This window comes from Chiloscyllium plagiosum, unplaced genomic scaffold (assembly GCF_037043375.1).
Source record: "Chiloscyllium plagiosum isolate Xiang-an unplaced genomic scaffold, Cpla_swu_hap1 HiC_scaffold_7, whole genome shotgun sequence".
Classification (NCBI taxonomy): Eukaryota; Metazoa; Chordata; class Chondrichthyes; order Orectolobiformes; family Hemiscylliidae; genus Chiloscyllium; species Chiloscyllium plagiosum.
The window spans coordinates 111,969,630-111,989,621 of NW_028270145.1; the positions used below are offsets into that span (position 1 = coordinate 111,969,630).

The following is a 19,992-nucleotide window of genomic DNA, read 5'->3' on the forward strand; positions in this document are numbered from 1 at the left end:
CTGGTACAATTGCAACATTTAAGAGGCATTTGGATGGGTATATGAATAGGAAGGGTTTGGAGGGATATGGGCCGGGTGCTGGCAGGTGGGACTAGATTGGGTTGGGATATCTGGTCGGCATGGACGGGTTGGACCGAAGGGTCTGTTTCCATGCTGTACATCTCTATGACTCTATTTCTGGAGGACATTGCTGGTGCGTAACAATATATTATCATTTCGGACTTTTAAAAAAAGAAAGAGATAAGATGTTGGGTTGTCCTGTGAAAGTGTTTGTTATTTTAAAAAGTTCAGAAAGTCCATTTCGAAGAGTGATTTAAACATATCATTGTTAAGAGATGTGAGTTCAATCAACTACCCACCAGACCCATGCAGTGTTAATGGAATAAACATTTAGACTGTGATTCTGGAGAAGATTTATAGCTCAGTTTGTGGATCAGGCTGTAAGTTGTAACTCTTACAACGCAAGCATTTAGAGTTTATGACAGGCAGAGTAAACAAAGGCCTGAAGTTTTGAGAAGATTTATAGCTCAGCTTGATGCTAAGTATGCAAGTTAGCTTGCTGAGCTGGAAGGCTTGTTTTTAGACGTTTCGTCACCATGTTAGGTAACATCATCAGTGACAGTTTCTAGTTCACCGGAGATGCTCACTGATGATGTCACCTAGTCATGGCGACGAAACATCTGAAAACAAACCTTCCAGCTCAGTGAGCTAACTTACATACTAAGTTTTGAGTTCAGAACAGAAGGATCAAGGAGTCGGTTCAGAATAATCAAGCATTCAGAATAACCAAGGGGCAGCACGGTGGCTCAGTGATTAGCACTGCAGCCTCACAGCACCAGGGTCCCAGGTTCGATTCCACCTCGGGTGATTGTCTGAGTGGAGTTTGCACATTCTCCCCGTGTCTGTGTGGGTTTCCTCCAGGTGCTCCGGTTTCCTCCCACAGTCCATAGATGTGCAGGTCAGATGAACTGGCCATGCTAAATTGCCCATCGTGTTGGGTGCATTAGTCAGAGAGAAATGGGTCTGGTTGGGTTACTCTTTGGAGGGTCGGTATGGACTGGTTGGGCCAAAGGGCTGTTTCTACACTGTAGAGAATCCAATCTAATTTAGTTCAGGGGAACCAGTCACCACAGCAGAAGTGGTTTTTAGTCTATGAAGTTTCCAAGCCAAATCAGAATAGATAGAGGTTCATGCCAGGAGACTTGGAAAGGTAAAATGGTCTCTGCAATCCAAGGAAAATAAACCGAGTCTGTTGAGAGAGTTAAAAGAGGAGGAAAATTTCTCTGGAACTGAGCAGCTGTAAGAAGATAGTATTGGGAAACAGATTTAAATATTGTTTTGCTGGTGGTGTCAGGTTTGTATTCTCTATTTTTGAGAAATAAAATTCTGTTGTTAAACACCTCCCGCCTCATGTGAAAATGTTTAGCGATTAACCAATGGTAACCAATTGTAAATATTACACACCAGAATTAGAATTAGAATCCCTATAGTGTGGAAACAGGCGGCTTGGCCCAACTTGACCACACTGACCATCCAATTTGGTCCTTGAAACCAGATTTCATTCTGGAATCTGACCTGTTTCGTATTAACATCAGCTGGGATCAGAACACTGGATGTTTATTGGTGAATGAAACTGGAACTACTGTAAATCAGAAGCAGTCATTGAAAATCTCCCTCACGACTATGCCATAATCTGCAAGTAATCAAATGAAATGATGACTTACCATGGTAGGGGGACACCCCTTTATCCACAAAGGAGAGGAACTCCTTGGCAGCGTTCTGCATTGCGTCTTTCAAACCTTTCGTGCCCATAGCCTGAGTGATGAAGAGGAAATGTTTTAAATCAGATGCTGGCTAATATCTACCCCAAGCACCAAACCAGTCCAGGATTCAGGTCAGAAACAAGTGGTTAATCAATTATGGTTTTTTGGGCCTTTTAAATAGAAGCATACCATACAAAGTGAAGAATTTATTCTCCATCTTTATAAGTCACTGGTCTGCTGTAAACGAAGCACTGTGTCCAGTTCTGGAGACCACACTTCCAACAGCAACATCAATGCTTCAGCAAGGCTGGAGAGGTATTAAACCTGTGCAAGGTCACACAAACAAGTTGGAATTCTTATCTTTGGCGCAGATGTTAGCAGGGAGTAGATCAGGATGTCGTAAGTGGTAAAAAGCCTTTCATAGTTTCTGAAAGGAATCCCACAGTTAATCAGACATTAACTATCGGGTTCAACCCTGCCCTTATGCAAAGTGTCAAGGTATTCTTTACCAACAGGACTCAATCACAATCAAACGTGGGCACAGTAGCGATGAGATTTTGGTAGCACTTTCACCTGATTCAGAGGGTTGAGTGTTCAAATGCAATTTCAGGACCTGAGCACAAAAGCAAGATTGACACTCCAGTGAAGTACTGACAGAGTGTTAACATTGTTGGAAGTGCTGTCTTCAGGTGAGACATTAAACCAATGTCCTAGCTGTGCTCCCAGATGGATGGACATGATCCCACTGTATTATTCCGCAGAACAGAAGGGGAGTTCTCTGTGCCCTAGTCAATACTTTCTTTTTCCATGTTTCTACGTATGGGAAGACAGTGGGAGGATAGTACTGAGATGGTGGATCAGCCGTGATCATGCTGAACAGCAAAGCAAGCTTGATGGGCCAAATGGTCCACTTGTGCTGCTATTTTCTATGTATCCCCTTTGTCAACGTCACAAAGTATTTACTTAGTTCTCATCACATTGTTGTTTGTGGGAGCTTGCTTACACACTGTCCCTTACATCAAAAGCACTTAATTGTTTGAATCCGGTAGTCACGAGGGGCTAAATAAACACAAGCCTTTTGTTATCTTTTCTCATTTCAAACTGCCCCAGTCCTACCCTGTCTACGACACCCAGTCCAGATTACTCACCCTTACAGCAACCACAGGATTTGCTCCCAATCAGTGAAGTGGCCCAACCCTGACATGAAAACAACACAAAGTAGTTTAAAAACCTGCAGAACCAGCTCCAGGGTTTTACTTTCGTTAAAAGCTTTCACCTCCACCCAAAAGTTTCCTTTCCTGATGAAGGAGCAGCCCTCCGAAAGCTAGTGCTTCCAAATAAACCTATTGGACTATAACCTGGCGTTGAGTGATTTTTAACTGTGCCTCTCAAGAGGTATTCTCTCCCATCAGGAGAAGCAAACTTACTTTCAGACTATAAGGAGTAAGAACAGGAGAAGACTCTTCAATCCCTCCAGCCTGCTCCCTCCTTCAATAGGATCCTGGCTGATCCAACATTCCTCACACCCACTTTTCTGCCCTTTCCCCCAAACACTATGATTTCCCGAATGATCAAGAATTGAGAAAGATAGAATATCCCTGCTGTGAGGAAACAGACCCTTTGGCCCAGCAAGTCCACACCGACCCTTTGAAGAGTAACCCACCCAGAGCCATTCTCCTATTCCTCTATGTTTGACCCTGACTCATGCACCTAATCTACACCTCCCTGAACACTGTGGGCAATTTCCTACGGCTAATCCACCCTAACCGGCACATCTTTGGATTGTCGGAGGAAACTGGAGTACCCGGTGGAAAGTCACGCAGACACAGGGAGAACGTGCAGAGCTAACCACTGAGCCACCATGCCGTCCCTAATCTAACTTTAGCCTTAAATATGCACAGGGACTCGGCACAACACCTCTCCAAAGCAAGAAGCTCCAAAGACTCAGAATCCTCAGACAAGCAGTCCAAAGATGTGCAGGTTAGGGTGAATTGGCCATGCTACATTGCCCGTAGAATTAGGTGCATTAGTTAGGGGGAATCGGTCTGGGTGGGTTACTCTTCGGAGGGTCGGTGTGGACTAGTTGGGCCGAAGGGCCTGTTTTCACACTGTAGGGAATCTAATCTAATCTAATCTATAGATACTCCTCTGCATCTCAGTCTTAAATCAGCCTTTATTCTGACAGGACGCCCTCTTGTCCCAGACTGTCCCATAAGGGGAGGCATCCTCTTAGCATTACGCTATAAATATTGATGGCTATTGTAATCTTGGATATTGTTTAATACTATATTCTTAACTACTTATGGATAGTCCTAAATAAATGCAAAGAGGGGTCATATAAAAGTAGTAGACAAAGAAGCAGGCTTAAGGGCTAGGAACAGTTTTTTTAATCATAAAAAAAAGTTTGATAAAGAGGGGTAAAACAGAGTATGACAGTAAACTTGTCAGGAACATAAAAGCAGACTATAACAGTCTATCTTAATGTGTGAAAAAAAAATTAATGAATACAAATGTAGAGGGACAAGGAAATGGCAGAGCAATTAAACAATTACTTTGTTCTGTACTCACAGAAGACACGGAAGGTTTCTCTGAAATGCTGGGAAGCATCTTTTGGGAAAGAGGATTAGATTAGATTCCTGACAGTGAGGAAACAGGCCCTTTGGCCCAACAAGTCCACACCGACCCTCTGAAGACTAACCCACCCAGACCCTCTATTTACCCCTGATTAATGCACCGAACACTATGGGCAATTTAGCATGGCCAATTCACCTGACCTGCACATCTTTGGGTTGTGGGAGGAAACCGGAGCACAGGGAGGAAACCCACGCAGACACGGGGAGAATGTGCAAACTCCATACAGTCGCCTGAGGCTGGAATCGAACCTGGGACCCTGGCGCTGTGAGGCAGCAGTGCTAAGCACTGAGCCACCGTGCTAAATTGAAGGAATTTAATATTACTAAAACAAATTGTGCTGGAGAAATTCATGGGGCTGAAATCTGATAAATCTCGGGGCCTGACGAACAGGACAACCAGGACAGACTACAGATTCAAAACTGCCTGATGATCTACATCCTAGCCTGCTAAATGAGGTGGCCATGGAAGTAGGGGATGCATTGGTTACCAGCTTCCAAATTGCTGCAGATTCTGGAACAATCCTGACAGATTGGAGAGTGATAAATATAACTCCACCTAAAAAGAGGAAGGAAGGGAAAAAAATGCAGGGAATTATTGACCAGCGAACCCAACATCAATAGTTGGGAAAATGCTGGAATCTTTATAAAGGAAGTGATAGCAGGTCACTTAAAAATACCATCTGGATTCCACAAAGTCAACATGGACTTATGAAAGGGAGATTGTGTTTGAGAAACCTACTGGAATTTTTTTTAAGAATGTAACTAGCAATATGGGTAAGAGTAAAGGTACCGTAGGGCTGTTCTCTCATTAGAGCGATATGACCGGTGATGGTATAGCCTGAGGGTCACTATATCTCAGGAATTTCAAAGAATTGCTCCATGATAACCCAAGCCAAGGGAACTGAACTCTTGCAGCATTGCAAATTAGCCATTCTGCTAACTGAGCTTGGGCCACAGATATTCACCATTATAGAATCCCTACAGTGTAGAAGCAAGCCTTTCCGCCCATAGAATCCACACCAGCCTTCCAAAGAGCATCCCACCCAGACCCTGCCCCTTATCCTATCCCTGTAACCCTGCACTTCCCATGGCCAATCCATATAACCTACACATCTTTAGGCTGTGGGAGGAAACCGGAGCACCCGGAGGAAACCCACACAGACATGGGGAAAAGGTTCAAACTCAACACAGACAGTCGCCCGAGGATGGAATTGAAGCTGGGTCCCTGGTGCTGTGTCGCAGCAGTCCTAACCACTGAGCCACTGTGTCGCCCTAACAAAATACATCAATGATCTGGATGAGAAAATCAAGTTTAATATTTTCAATTTTGCTGGTAGCACAAAGCTACATGTGTGTAATGAGAATAATGCAAAAAGGCTTCAGGGAAAGTTAGACAAGTCGAGTCAGTGAGAAAATGCACAGCAGATGTAGTACAATGCAGATAAATGCAAAGTCCAATTCTGTAGGAGGAAAAAGAATGGCAGAGTATTATTGAAATGGTTGACTGGGGGAAATGTTCATGTACAGAGAGACCTGGATGACCTGGTCCACCAGTCATCGAAAGCAAGCAAGCAGGAGTGGCGAACAGTTAGGAAGGCCATTGGCATAGAATCATACAGATGTACAGCATGGAAACAGACCCTTCGGTCCAACCCGTCCATGCCGACCAGATATTCCAACCCAATCTAGTCCCACCAGCCAGCACCCGGCCCGTATCCCTCCAAACCCTTCCTATTCCTGTGTGTTGGCCTTCATTGCCAAAAGGGTTGAAACGCAGCAACAGGGAAGTCTTGCTGCAGCTGTCCACGCACTTGGTGAGATCACACCTGAAGTACTGTGTGCAGTTTTGGTCTCCTTACTCAAGAAATGATATAACCAGACTGATGTCTAGAACGGCAGGTTTGTTGTATGAGCAGAGCAGAGATTGGGTGGACAGAGCTGTGAATCATTGGCGTTTAGAAGAATGAGAGGGGTTCTCACTGAAACATATAAAATTCCGACAGGACTGAACATTCTAAATGCAGAGACTTCTAACAAATTCATTCACAGGATGAGGGCATCACTGGCTAGGCCACATTTTTATTGACAATCCCTAATTGCATGGTGGTGCCGTGGTTAGCACTGCTGTTTTGGTGAAATAGTGCCGAATCCATCCACGAGGGCAGATGGCACCTTGGTTTAACCTTTCACCTGAAGGATGTCATCCCCCTGACAGTACTTCACTGGAATTTGTACCAACCTGGATTTGTGCTCCAATCTCTTGATTGTGGCTTGATGGGGACCTCAGAGTGTATTGTACAGAAGCTACTAGCGTGCTCTGATATTCAGATACTTTGTTAACATGATCGTGAAGTAATTTGAGGAACAGCTGAAACTTTGCCTAGAGTTAGTCTGCTACAGTATTGTGAATTGATATAGGGAGACATTGTGTGAAACCTCTCATGGTTGAATGCCTAAAATGTTGCAAGGGGAGACTAAATCCCTTCAAAATTGTGCCTGAATTTCCAAAGAAAACCTCGTAGGGTGGACGTTTTCTTCTGATTTTCAATTCACAGGGTTTCTATATTTTGAAAGAATGATGGACACTCATCAGTGATAATTGATCAGTTATGTGATAGTAAATATTTGTAATTCCAAGTGAAGTTTCAATAAGTTAAGGTACTGATTTTTTGAATAATCATCCTGCATAACCTACAGTTGTAGCTTTTTTGTAATAATCTGGGGCATCTAATCTCATGACTATTTAGTCTGAATTTTTGTTTGGTCTTTTGTACAAGCATGTATAAAAATGTTGGAGGTCGGAGCAAATACCCTTGGCATTGCTCTCCATTCCAAAATAAAGAAAAGAAATGACTATTATTTAAATGGAGAAAAACAGCAGAAAGCTGGAACACAAAGGGACTTGTAAATGAAACACAGAAAGCTAGCACCCGGGCCAGCAGGAAGGCCAATGGAATGTCGACTCTTATTTCAAGGAGTCAAGACTAGAGTGGTGCTGGAAAAGCACAGCAGGTTCCGAGGAGCAGGAACATCGACGTTTCGGGCAAAAGCCCTTCATCAGGGCCTTGTGCAGACCCACAAGGATATTTCAGCGCACTTAAGATACCATGCAAATGCAAAGCTGTCACAATGACAAAATGGAAACTGGGGGGAGTGGGAGAGGGGCAGGGGTGTGGAGCCCTCACCATCAATGCAATCAGGAACATCGCGCATCTTCACTGCATTCGGTTGCCTCAATTTCACAGAAACCTGCCAAACAAATTTCTATCAATCGCTGATTTGATTCTATTAACTGACTCCTATTCTCAACAGCACTTTTGGAGTATAAAAGTAGAGATGTCTGACTACAACTGTACATGGTGCTGGGGAGACCACATCTAGAGAACTGTGAGCAGTTTTAGACCCCTTATTTAAGAAGATATTGTTTCACTGGAGGCAGTTCAGAGAAGGTTTGTTACAATTATCCTGGGCGCGGAGGGACTGTCTTACAAGCAAAGGCGAAACAGGATGAGTGCTTGCATATATTTAAAGCTGAGATGGATAGATTCTTGATCAGTTGGGAAATCAAGGGTTATGGGGGAAAAGGGCAGGAAAGCAGACACGAGGAACGTTGGATCAGCCGTGATCCTATTGAAGAGGGGAGCAGGCTCGAGGGACTGAACTGCCTACTCCTGTTCCTATTTCTAATGAACATCACACAGCATCAAGAAGATCTAACAAAACTCAACTCAAATCAAAGGGAATCAGGGAACGCTCTGCTATTTGGAGCCATACCTAGCACAAAGGAAGGTGGTTGTGGATACAACACAGGAACAGGACCATTAAACTGTTGGAAGCCAATCATCTCAACTCCAGGACATCCTGACAGGACTTCCTCGGGATAGTGTCCTCGGCCTGATCAATGTCAGCTGTTTCGTTAATGACCTTCTCTCTGTCATGAGGTCAGAAAGTTGGGATGTTTAGGGACAGTGGTACAACTAGCACTATTTCACAACTCGTCAGATACCGAAGCAGTCTGCATCCAGAAAATCCTGGATTATATCTTTTTTATTCCTTCATGATGTGAATGTCACTGGCTGGATAAACATTTATTGCCCATCGGGCAGTTCAAAGTCAATCACTTTGCTGTGGACCTGTAGGCAGGTACGGGTGGCAGTTCCCTGCCCTAAAGGACACTAGTGACCCAGATGGGATTTCCTGACAATCAGCGGGGGTTTCATGGTCGTTTCCAGATTATTACTGAATTCAAATTCCAACATCTGCCAGGGTGGAATGCAAACACAGGTCCCCAGAATAGTACCTGGGTCTCTGGGTTAATAATCTCATGATAATACCACTAGGACATCGCCTATGCCCACACATCATCTAGCTCTGGGCTAATAGGTGGCAATAATTATTTATATCACACACCCTCCAGCAATGGCCATCTCCAACAGAAATCAAACCATTGCCTTTGACAATAAATCACATTACCATCATAGACACAGGCTCTGGGGGATGGGGGGAGAAGACACAGGGTCTTGGGGGGTGGGGGGGAGAGACATAGGGTCTTGGGGGGGGGGGGGGAAGAGACACAGTGTCAGGGGATGGACAGAGGAGACACAGGGTCTTGGGGGGATGGGGGGGGGAGACACAGGGTCTTGGGGGGGAGAGACACGGGGTCTGGGGGTAGAGACACAGGGTCTGGGGGTGGGGGGGGAGAGGTACAGGGTCTGGGGTGGGGGGAGAAGAGACACAGGGTCTGGGGGGGTGGGGGAGAGACACAGGCTCTGGGGGTGGGGAGGAGAGATACAGGGCCTGGGGGGGTGGGGGAGGCGAGACACAGGGTCTGGGGAGGAGAGACACAGGGTCTGGGGGGTGGGGGGAGAGACACAGGGTCTGGAGGGTGGGGGAGGAGAGACACAGGGTCTGGAGGGTGGGGGGGAGAGGAGAGACACAGGGTCTGGGGGGGGAGAGACACAAGGTCTGGGGGTGGGGGAGGAGAGACACAGGATCTGGGGGGTGGGGAGGAGAGACACAGTGTCTGGGGGGTGGGGGAGGAGAGACACAGGGTCTGGGGGGGGGAGAGACACAGGGTCTGGGGGGTGGGGGAGGAGAGACACAGGGTCTGGGGGGGGGAGAGACACAGGGTCTGGGGGGTGGGGGAGGAGAGACACAGTGTCTGGGGGGGGAGACACACAGGGTCTGGGGGGGTGGGGGAGAAGAGACACAGGGTCGGGGGGGTGGGGGAGGAGAGACACAGGGTCTGGGGGGGGAGAGACACAGGGTCTGGGGGGGTGGGGGAGGAGAGACACAGGGTCTGGGGGGTGGGGGAGGAGAGACACAGGGTCGGGGGTGGGGGAGGAGAGACACAGGGTCTGGGGGGTGGGGGGGGGAGAGACACAGGGTCTGGGGGGTGGGGGAGGAGAGACACATGGTCTGCGGGGTGGGGGGGGGAGAGACACAGGGTCTGGGGGGTGGGGGGGGAGAGACACAGGGTCTGGGGGGTGGGGGAGGAGAGACACAGGGTCGGGGGGTGGGGGAGGAGAGACACAGGGTCTGGGGGGTGGGGGAGGAGAGACACAGGGTCTGGAGGGTGGGGGAGGAGAGACACAGGGTCTGGGGGGTGGGGGAGGAGAGACACATGGTCTGCGGGGTGGGGGGGGGAGAGACACAGGGTCTGGGGGGGGAGAGACACAGGGTCTGGGGGGTGGGGGAGGAGAGACACAGGGTCTGGGGGGTGGGGGTAGAGAGACAGGGTCTGGGGGGTGGGGGAGGAGAGACACAGGGTCTGGGGGGGGGAGAGACACATGGTCTGGGGGGTGGGGGAGGAGAGACACAGGGTCTGGGGGGGGGAGAGACACATGGTCTGGGGGGTGGGGGAGGAGAGACACAGGGTCTGGGGGGTGGGGGAGGAGAGACACAGGGTCTGAGGGTGGGGGAGGAGAGACACAGGGTATGGGGGGGTGGGGAAGACACGGGGTTTGGGGGGGAGAGACACAGGGTCTGGGGGAGGAGAGACACAGGGTCTGGTGGGTGGGGGGAGAGACACAGGGTCTGGGGGTGGGGGAGGAGAGACACAGGGTCTGGAGGGTGGGGAGGAGAGACACAGGGTCTGGGGGGTGGGGGGAGAGACACAGGGTCTGGGGGTGGGGGAGGAGAGACACAGGGTCTGGGGGGTAGGGGGGAGAGACACAGAGTCTGGGGGGTGGGGGAGGAGAGACACAGGGACTGGGGGGTGGGGGAGGAGAGACACAGGGTCTGGGGGGTGGGGGGAGAGAGACAGGGTCTGGGGGATGGGGGGAGAGAGACAGGGTCTGGGGGGTGGGGGAGGAGAGACACAGGGTCTGGGGGGTGGGGGGAGAGACACAGGGTCTGGCGGAGGGGGAGGAGAGACACAGGGTCTGGGGGGTGGGGGAGGAGAGACACAGGGTCTGGGGGGTGGGGGAGGAGAGACACAGGGTCTGGGGGGTGGGGGAGGAGAGACACAGGGTCTGGGGGGTGGGGGGAGAGACACAGGGTCTGGCGGAGGGGGAGGAGAGACACAGGGTCTGGGGGGTGGGGGAGGAGAGACACAGGGTCTGGGGGGTGGGGGAGGAGAGACACAGGGTCTGGGGGGTGGGGGGAGAGACACAGGGTCTGGGGGGTGGGGGGAGAGACACAGGGTCTGGGGGGTGGGGGGGGAGAGACACAGGGTCTGGGGGGTGGGGGGAGAGACACAGTGTCTGGGGGTGGGGGAGGAGAGACACAGGGTCTGGGGGTGGGGGAGGAGAGACACAGGGTCTGGGGGGTGGGGGAGGAGAGACACAGGGACTGAGGGTGGGGGAGGAGAGACACAGGGTATGGGGGGGTGGGGAAGACACGGGGTCTGGGGGGGAGAGACACAGGGTCTGGGGGAGGAGAGACACAGGGTCTGGTGGGTGGGGGGAGAGACACAGGGTCTGGGGGTGGGGGAGGAGAGACACAGGGTCTGGGGGGTGGGAGGAGAGACACAGGGTCTGGGGGGTGGGGGGAGAGACACAGGGTCTGGGGGGTGGGGGAGGAGAGACACAGGGTCTGGGGGGTGGGGGGGAGAGACACAGGGTCTGGGGGGTGGGGGGGAGAGACACAGTGTCTGGGGGTGGGGGAGGAGAGACACAGGGTCTGGGGGGTGGGGGAGGAGAGACACAGGGACTGAGGGTGGGGGAGGAGAGACACAGGGTATGGGGGGGTGGGGAAGACACGGGGTCTGGGGGGGAGAGACACAGGGTCTGGGGGAGGAGAGACACAGGGTCTGGTGGGTGGGGGGAGAGACACAGGGTCTGGGGGTGGGGGAGGAGAGACACAGGGTCTGGAGGGTGGGGGAGGAGAGATACAGGGTCTGGGGGGTGGGGGGAGAGACACAGGGTCTGGCGGAGGGGGAGGAGACACAGGGTCTGGGGGGTGGGGGAGGAGAGACACAGGGTCTGGGGGTGGGGGAGGAGAGACACAGGGTCTGGGGGGTGGGGGGAGAGACACAGGGTCTGGGGGTGGGGGAGGAGAGACACAGGGTCTGGGGGGTGGGGGGAGAGAAACAGGGTCTGGGGGAGGGGGGGAGAGACACAGGGTCTGGGGGAGGGGGGGAGAGACACAGGGTCTGGGGGGTGGGGGAGGAGAGACACAGGGTCTGGGGGGTGGGGGAGGAGAGACACAGGGTCTGGGGGTGGGGGGGGAGAGACACAGGATCTGGGGGGTGGGGGAGGAGAGACACAGGATCTGGGGGGTGGGGGAGGAGAGACACAGGATCTGGGGGGTGGGGGAGGAGAGACACAGGGTCTGGGGGGGGAGAGACACAGGGTCTGGGGGGGGGGAGAGACACAGGGTCTGGGGGGAGGAGAGACACAGGATCTGGGGGAGGAGAGACACAGGGTCTGGGGGAGGAGAGACACAGGGTCTGGGGGGTGGGGGAGGAGAGACACAGTGTCGGGGGATGGACGGAGGAGACACAGGGTCGGGGGGAGGAGAGACACAGGGTCTGGGGGGGGAGAGACACAAGGTCTGGGGGTGGGGGAGGAGAGACACAGGATCTGGGGGGTGGGGAGGAGAGACACAGGGTCTGGGGGGTGGGGGAGGAGAGACACAGTGTCGGGGTATGGACGGAGGAGACAGAGGGTCGGGGGGTGGGGGAGGAGAGACACAGGGTCGGGGGGAGGAGAGACACAGGGTCTGGGGGGTGGGGGAGGAGAGACACAGGGTCTGGGGGGGTGGGAGAGGAGAGACACAGGGTCGGGGGGGTGGGGGAGGAGAGACACAGGGTTTGGGGGGTGGGGTGAGAGAGACTGGGTCTGGGGGGTGGGGGAGGAGAGACACAGGGTCTGGGGGGGTGGGGGAGGAGAGACACAGGGTCGGGGGGTGGGGGAGGAGAGACACAGGGTCTGGGGGTGGGGGAGGAGAGACACAGGGTCTGGGGGGTGGGGGGAGGAGAGACACAGGGTCTAGGGGGTGGGGGGGGAGAGACACAGGGTCTGGGGGGTGGGGGGGGAGAGACACAGGGTCTGGGGGGGAGAGACACAGGGTCTGGGGGGTGGGGGAGGAGAGACACAGGGTCTGGGGAGGAGAGACACAGGGTCTGGGGGGTGGGGGAGGAGAGACACAGGGTCTGGGGGGTGCGGGAGGAGAGACACAGGGTCTGGGGGGTGGGGGAGGAGAGACACATGGTCTGGGGGGTGGGGGAGGAGAGACACAGGGTCTGGTGGGTGGGGGAGGAGAGACACAGGGACTGAGGGTGGGGGAGGAGAGACACAGGGTATGGGGGGTGGGGAAGACACGGGGTCTGGGGGGGAGAGACACAGGGTCTGGTGGGTGGGGGGAGAGACACAGGGTCTGGGGGTGGGGGAAGGAGAGACACAGGGTCTGGGGGGTGGGGGGAGAGACACAGGGTCTGGGGGTGGGGGAGGAGAGACACAGGGTCTGGGGGGTGGGGGGAGAGACACAGGGTCTGGGGGTGGGGGAGGAGAGACACAGGGTCGGGGGGGTTGGGGGGAGAGACACAGGGTCTGGGGGGTGGGGGAGGAGAGACACAGGGTCTGGGGGGGTGGGGGAGGAGAGACACAGGGTCGGGGGGGTGGGGGAGGAGAGACACAGGGTCTGGGGGGTGGGGTGAGAGACACAGGGTCTGGGAGGTGGGGGAGGAGAGACACAGGGTCTGGGAGGGTGGGGGAGGAGAGACACAGGGTCGGGGGGTGGGGGAGGAGAGACACAGGGTCTGGGGGGTGGGGGAGGAGAGACACAGGGTCTGGGGGTGGGGGAGGAGAGACACAGGGTCTGGGGGGTGGGGGGAGGAGAGACACAGGGTCTAGGGGGTGGGGGGGGGAGACACAGGGTCTAGGGGGTGGGGGGGGGAGACACAGGGTCTAGGGGGTGGGGGGGGGAGACACAGGGTCTGGGGGGTGGGGGGGGAGAGACACAGGGTCTGGGGGGGGAGAGACACAGGGTCTGGGGTGTGCGGGAGGAGAGACACAGGGTCTGGGGGGTGGGGGAGGAGAGACACAGGGTCTGGGGGGTGCGGGAGGAGAGACACAGGGTCTGGGGGGTGGGGGAGGAGAGACACAGGGTCTGGGGGGTGGGGGAGGAGAGACACAGGGTCTGGGGGGTGGGGGAGGAGAGACACAGGGTCTGGGGGGTGGGGGAGGAGAGACACAGGGACTGAGGGTGGGGGAGGAGAGACACAGGGTCTGGGGGGGTGGGGGGAGAGAGACACAGGGTCTGGGAGGTGGGGGGAGAGAGACACAGGGTCTGGGGGGTGGGGGGAGAGACACAGGGTCTGGGGGGTGGGGGGAGAGACACAGGGTCTGGGGGGTGGGGGAGGAGAGACACAGGGTCTGGCGGAGGGGGAGGAGAGACACAGGGTCTGGGGGGTGGGGGGAGGAGAGACACAGGGTCTGGGGGGTGGAGGGAGAGACACAGGGTCTGGGGGTGGGGGAGGAGAGACACAGGGTCTGGGGGTGGGGGAGGAGAGACACAGGGTCTGGGGGGTGGGGGGGGAGAGACACAGGGTCTGGGGGTGGGGGAGGAGAGACACAGGGTCTGGGGGTGGGGGAGGAGAGACACAGGGTCTGGGGGGTGGGGGGAGAGACACAGGATCTGGGGGAGGGAGAGACACAGGGTGTGGGGGTGGGGGGGGGAGAGACACAGGGTGTGGGGGTGGGGGGGGGAGACACAGGGTCTGGGGGTGGGGGGGGAGAGACACAGCGTCTGGGGGTGGGGGGGGGAAGAGACACAGGGTCTGGGGGTGGGGAAGAGACACAGGGTCTGGGGGTGGGGGAGGAGAGACAGGGTCTGGGGGGTGGGGGGAGAGAAACAGGGTCTGGGGGGTGGGGGAGGAGAGACACAGGGTCTGGGGGGTGGGGGAGGAGAGACACAGGGTCTGGGGGTGGGGGGAGGAGAGACACAGGGTCTGGGGGTGGGGGGAGGAGAGACACAGGGTCTGGGGGTGCGGGGGGGAGAGACACAGGATCTGGGGGTGGGGGAGGAGAGACACAGGATCTGGGGGTGGGGGAGGAGAGACACAGGATCTGGGGGGTGGGGGAGGAGAGACACAGGGTCTGGGGGTGGGGAGGAGAGACACAGGTCTGGGGGGGGGAGGAGAGACACAGGGTCTGGGGGGTGGGGGAGGAGAGACACAGGATCTGGGGGGTGGGGGGGGAGAGACACAGGGTCTGGGGGGTGGGGGAGGAGAGACACAGGATCTGGGGGGTGGGGGGGGAGAGACACAGGGTCTGGGGGGTGGGGGGGGGAGAGACACAGGGTCTGGGGGGTGGGGGAGGAGAGACACAGGGTCTGGGGGGTGGGGGGAGAGACACAGGGTCTGGGGGGTGGGGGAGGAGAGACACAGGGTCTGGGGGTGGGGGAGGAGAGACACAGGGTCTGGGGGTGGGGGAGGAGAGACACAAGGTCTGGGGGGTGGGGGAGGAGAGACACAGGGTCTGGGGGGGGGAGAGACACAGGGTCTGGGGGGTGGGGGGAGAGACACAGGGTCTGGGGGGTGGGGGGAGAGACACAGGGTCTGGGGGGTGGGGGACACGGGTGCCGTGTTAGCACTTCCCCCGCCCCCCGAGACACGGCTCTACCCCCCGGGGGTGGGGGTGGGGGGGTGCCCTCTCCGTCCCCCCACCCCCGGGACCCACCTGCATCGCGCCGTCTCTCTCTCTCCGCCACCGCCAACTGCAGCGCCACCTCCAGCCCGGGAGGAGGAACTGCAGCACCATTCACCCTCACTCAGCACAGTCCCACCCCCAGAACACCCCCCCCACACACACACCCCCCAAAACACACTCACCCCCCAAAACACACACACCCCCCAAAGCACACTCACTCCAAAACACTCATCCCCATCCCCAAAACACACTCACCCCAAAACACACTCACCCCAAAACACACTCACCCCAAAACACACTCACCCCAAAACACACTCACCCCCAACCCCAAAACACACTCACCCCAAAACACACTCACCCCCACCCCAAAACACACTCACCCCAAAACACACTCACCCCCATCCCCAAAACACACACCCCAAAACACACTCACCCCCATCCCCAAAACACACTCACCCCCACCCCCAAAACACACTCACCCCAAAACACACTCACCCCCATCCCCAAAACACACTCACCCCCAACCCCAAAACACACTCACCCCAAAACACACTCACCCCCATCCCCAAAACACACTCACCCCAAAACACACTCACCCCCATCCCCAAAACACACTCACCCCAAAACACACTCACCCCCATCCCCAAAACACACTCACCCCAAAACACACTCACCCCCAACCCCAAAACACACTCACCCCAAAACACACTCACCCCCAACCCCAAAACACACTCACCCCAAAACACACTCACCCCCATCCCCAAAACACACTCACCCCAAAACACACTCACCCCCATCCCCAAAACACACTCACCCCAAAACACACTCACCCCCATCCCCAAAACACACTCACCCCAAAACACACTCACCCCCATCCCCAAAACACACTCACCCCAAAACACACTCACCCCCATCCCCAAAACACACTCACCCCAAAACACACTCACCCCCATCCCCAAAACACACTCACCCCAAAACACACTCACCCCCATCCCCAAAACACACTCACCCCCAACCCCAAAACACACTCACCCCAAAACACACTCACCCCCATCCCCAAAACACACTCACCCCAAAACACACTCACCCCCATCCCCAAAACACACTCACCCCAAAACACACTCACCCCCAACCCCAAAACACACTCACCCCAACCCCAAAACACTCACCCCCAACCCCAAAACACACACCCCCACCCCCAAAACACACTCACCCCAAAACACTCACCCCCAACCCCAAAACACACTCACCCCCAACCCCAAAACACACTCACCCCAACCCCAAAACACACTCATCCCCACCCCCAAAACACAGTCACCCACAAAACACACTCACCCCCAAAACATACACCCCCAAAGCACACTCACCCCACCCCCATCCCAAAACACACTCACCCCCAAAACACACTCACCCCACCTCCATCCCCAAAATATACTCATCCCCAAAACACACTCACCCCAAAACACTCACCCCAACCCCAAAACACACTCACCCCACCCCCAAAACACACTCACCCCCAACCCCAAAACACACTCCCCCCCACCCCCAAAACACTCACCCCCAACCCCAAAACACACACCCCCACCCCCAAAACACACTCACCCCGAAACACTTACCCCCAACCCCAAAACACACTCACCCCAAAACACACTCACCCCAACCCCAAAACACACTCACCCCAACCCCAAAACACAATCACCCCACCCCCAAAACACACTCCGCCCCACCCCCAAAACACTCACCCCCAACCCCAAAACACACACCCCCACCCCCAAAACACACTCACCCCGAAACACTCACCCCCAACCCCAAAACACACACCACCACCCCCAAAACACTCACCCCCAACCCCAAAACACATACCCCAACCCCCAAAACACACTCACCCCAAAACACTCACCCCCAACCCCAAAACACACTCACCCCAAAACACACTCACCCCCAACCCCAAAATACACTCACCCCCAACCCCAAAACACACTCACCCCAACCCCAAACACACTCACCCCAACCCCAAAACACTCACCCCCAACCCCAAAACACACTCACCCCAACCCCAAAACACACTCACCCCCAAAACACACTCACCCCAAAACATACACACCCAAATCACACTCACCCCACCCCCATCCCAAAACACACTCACCCCCAAAACACACTCACCTCCAACCCCAAAACACTCAGCCCCAACCCCAAAACACACTCACCCCCAACCCCAAAACACACTCACCCCCAACCCCAAAACACACTCACTCCCAACCCCAAAACACACTCATCCCCACCCCCAAAACACACTCACTCCCACCCCCAAAACACACTCACCCCCAAAACACACACCCCATCCCCAAAACACACTCACCCCCAAAACACTTCACCCCCACTCCCAAAACACACTCACCCCCACACCCAAAACACACTCACCCCCAAAACATACACCCCCAAAACACACTCACCCCACCCCCATCCCAAAACACACTTACCCCCCAAAACACACTCACCCCACCACCACCCCCAAAACATACTCATCCCCAAAACACACTCACCCCCAAAACACACTCACCCCACCTCCATCCCCAAAATATACTCATCCCCAAAACACACTCACCCCAAAACACTCACCCCAACCCCAAAACACACTCACCCCACCCCCAAAACACACTCACCCCCAACCCCAAAACACACTCCCCCCCACCCCCAAAACACTCACCCCCAACCCCAAAACACACACCCCCACCCCCAAAACACACTCACCCCGAAACACTTACCCCCAACCCCAAAACACACTCACCCCAAAACACACTCACCCCAACCCCAAAACACACTCACCCCCAACCCCAAAACACAATCACCCCACCCCCAATACACACTCCGCCCCACCCCCAAAACACTCACCCCCAACCCCAAAACACACACCCCCACCCCCAAAACACACTCACCCCGAAACACTCACCCCCAACCCCAAAACACACACCCCCACCCCCAAAACACTCACCCCCAACCCCAAAACACATACCCCAACCCCCAAAACACATTCACCCCAAAACACTCACCCCCAACCCCAAAACACACTCACCCCAAAACACACTCACCCCCAACCCCAAAATACACTCACCCCCAACCCCAAAACACACTCACCCCCACCTCAAAACACACTCACCCCAACCCCAAAACACTCACCCCCAACCCCACAACACTCACCCCAACCCCAAAACACACTCACCCCAACCCCAAAACACACTCATCCCCACCCCCAAAACACACTCAATTCCACCCCCAAAACACACTCACCCCCAAAACACAGTCACCCCCAAAACATACACCCCCAAAACACACTCATCCCACCCCCATCCCAAAACACACTCACCCCCAAAACACACTCACCCCACCTCCACCCCCAAAACATACTCATCCCCAAAACACACTCACCCCAAAACACTCACCCCCAACCCCAAAACACACTCACCCCACCCCCAAAACACACTCACCCCCAACCCCAAAACACACTCACCCCACCCCCAAAACACACTCACCTCCAACCCCAAAACACACTCCCCCCCACCCCCAAAACACTCACCCCCAACCCCAAAACACACACCCCCACCCCCAAAACACACTCACCCCGAAACACTTACCCCCAACCCCAAAACACACTCACCCCAAAACACACTCACCCCAACCCCAAAACACACTCACCCCAACCCCAAAACACAATCACCCCACCCCCAAAACACACTCCGCCCCACCCCCAAAACACTCACCCCCAACCCCAAAACACACACCCCCACCCCCAAAACACACTCACCCCGAAACACTCACCCCCAACCCCAAAACACACACCACCACCCCCAAAACACTCACCCCCAACCCCAAAACACATACCCCAACCCCCAAAACACACTCACCCCAAAACACTCACCCCCAACCCCAAAACACACTCACCCCAAAACACACTCACCCCCAACCCCAAAATACACTCACCCCCAACCCCAAAACACACTCACCCCAACCCCAAACACACTCACCCCAACCCCAAAACACTCACCCCCAACCCCAAAACACACTCACCCCAACCCCAAAACACACTCACCCCCAAAACACACTCACCCCAAAACATACACACCCAAATCACACTCACCCCACCCCCATCCCAAAACACACTCACCCCCAAAACACACTCACCTCCAACCCCAAAACACTCAGCCCCAACCCCAAAACACACTCACCCCCAACCCCAAAACACACTCACCCCCAACCCCAAAACACACTCACTCCCAACCCCAAAACACACTCATCCCCACCCCCAAAACACACTCACTCCCACCCCCAAAACACACTCACCCCCAAAACACACACCCCATCCCCAAAACACACTCACCCCCAAAACACTTCACCCCCACTCCCAAAACACACTCACCCCCACACCCAAAACACACTCACCCCCAAAACATACACCCCCAAAACACACTCACCCCACCCCCATCCCAAAACACACTTACCCCCAAA

At 54.9% G+C, this 19,992-nt stretch overlaps 1 protein-coding gene across 5 annotated transcripts in view; it reads right to left on the reverse strand.

Annotated features, from left to right (window-relative positions):
• The window catches only part of dnpep (aspartyl aminopeptidase), a 109,004-nt gene that overhangs the window by 55,507 nt on the left and 33,505 nt on the right, over nt 1–19,992 (reverse strand). The window contains exons 1-2 of one of the 5 annotated variants that reach the window (XM_087989358.1): nt 15,520–15,542; nt 1,725–1,815 (exon numbers count right to left, since the gene is read on the reverse strand). In XM_087989358.1, the coding sequence (XP_087845484.1) occupies nt 1,725–1,815; nt 15,520–15,525 (97 nt within the window). In that variant the 5' untranslated portion in view covers nt 15,526–15,542. Of the gene's footprint in view, nt 1–1,724; nt 1,816–2,911; nt 2,921–7,581; nt 7,611–8,170; nt 8,317–15,519; nt 15,543–19,992 lie in introns of those variants that run through there. The other 4 variants (XM_087989359.1, XM_087989357.1, XM_087989361.1 and 1 more) reach the window with 4 other exon arrangements.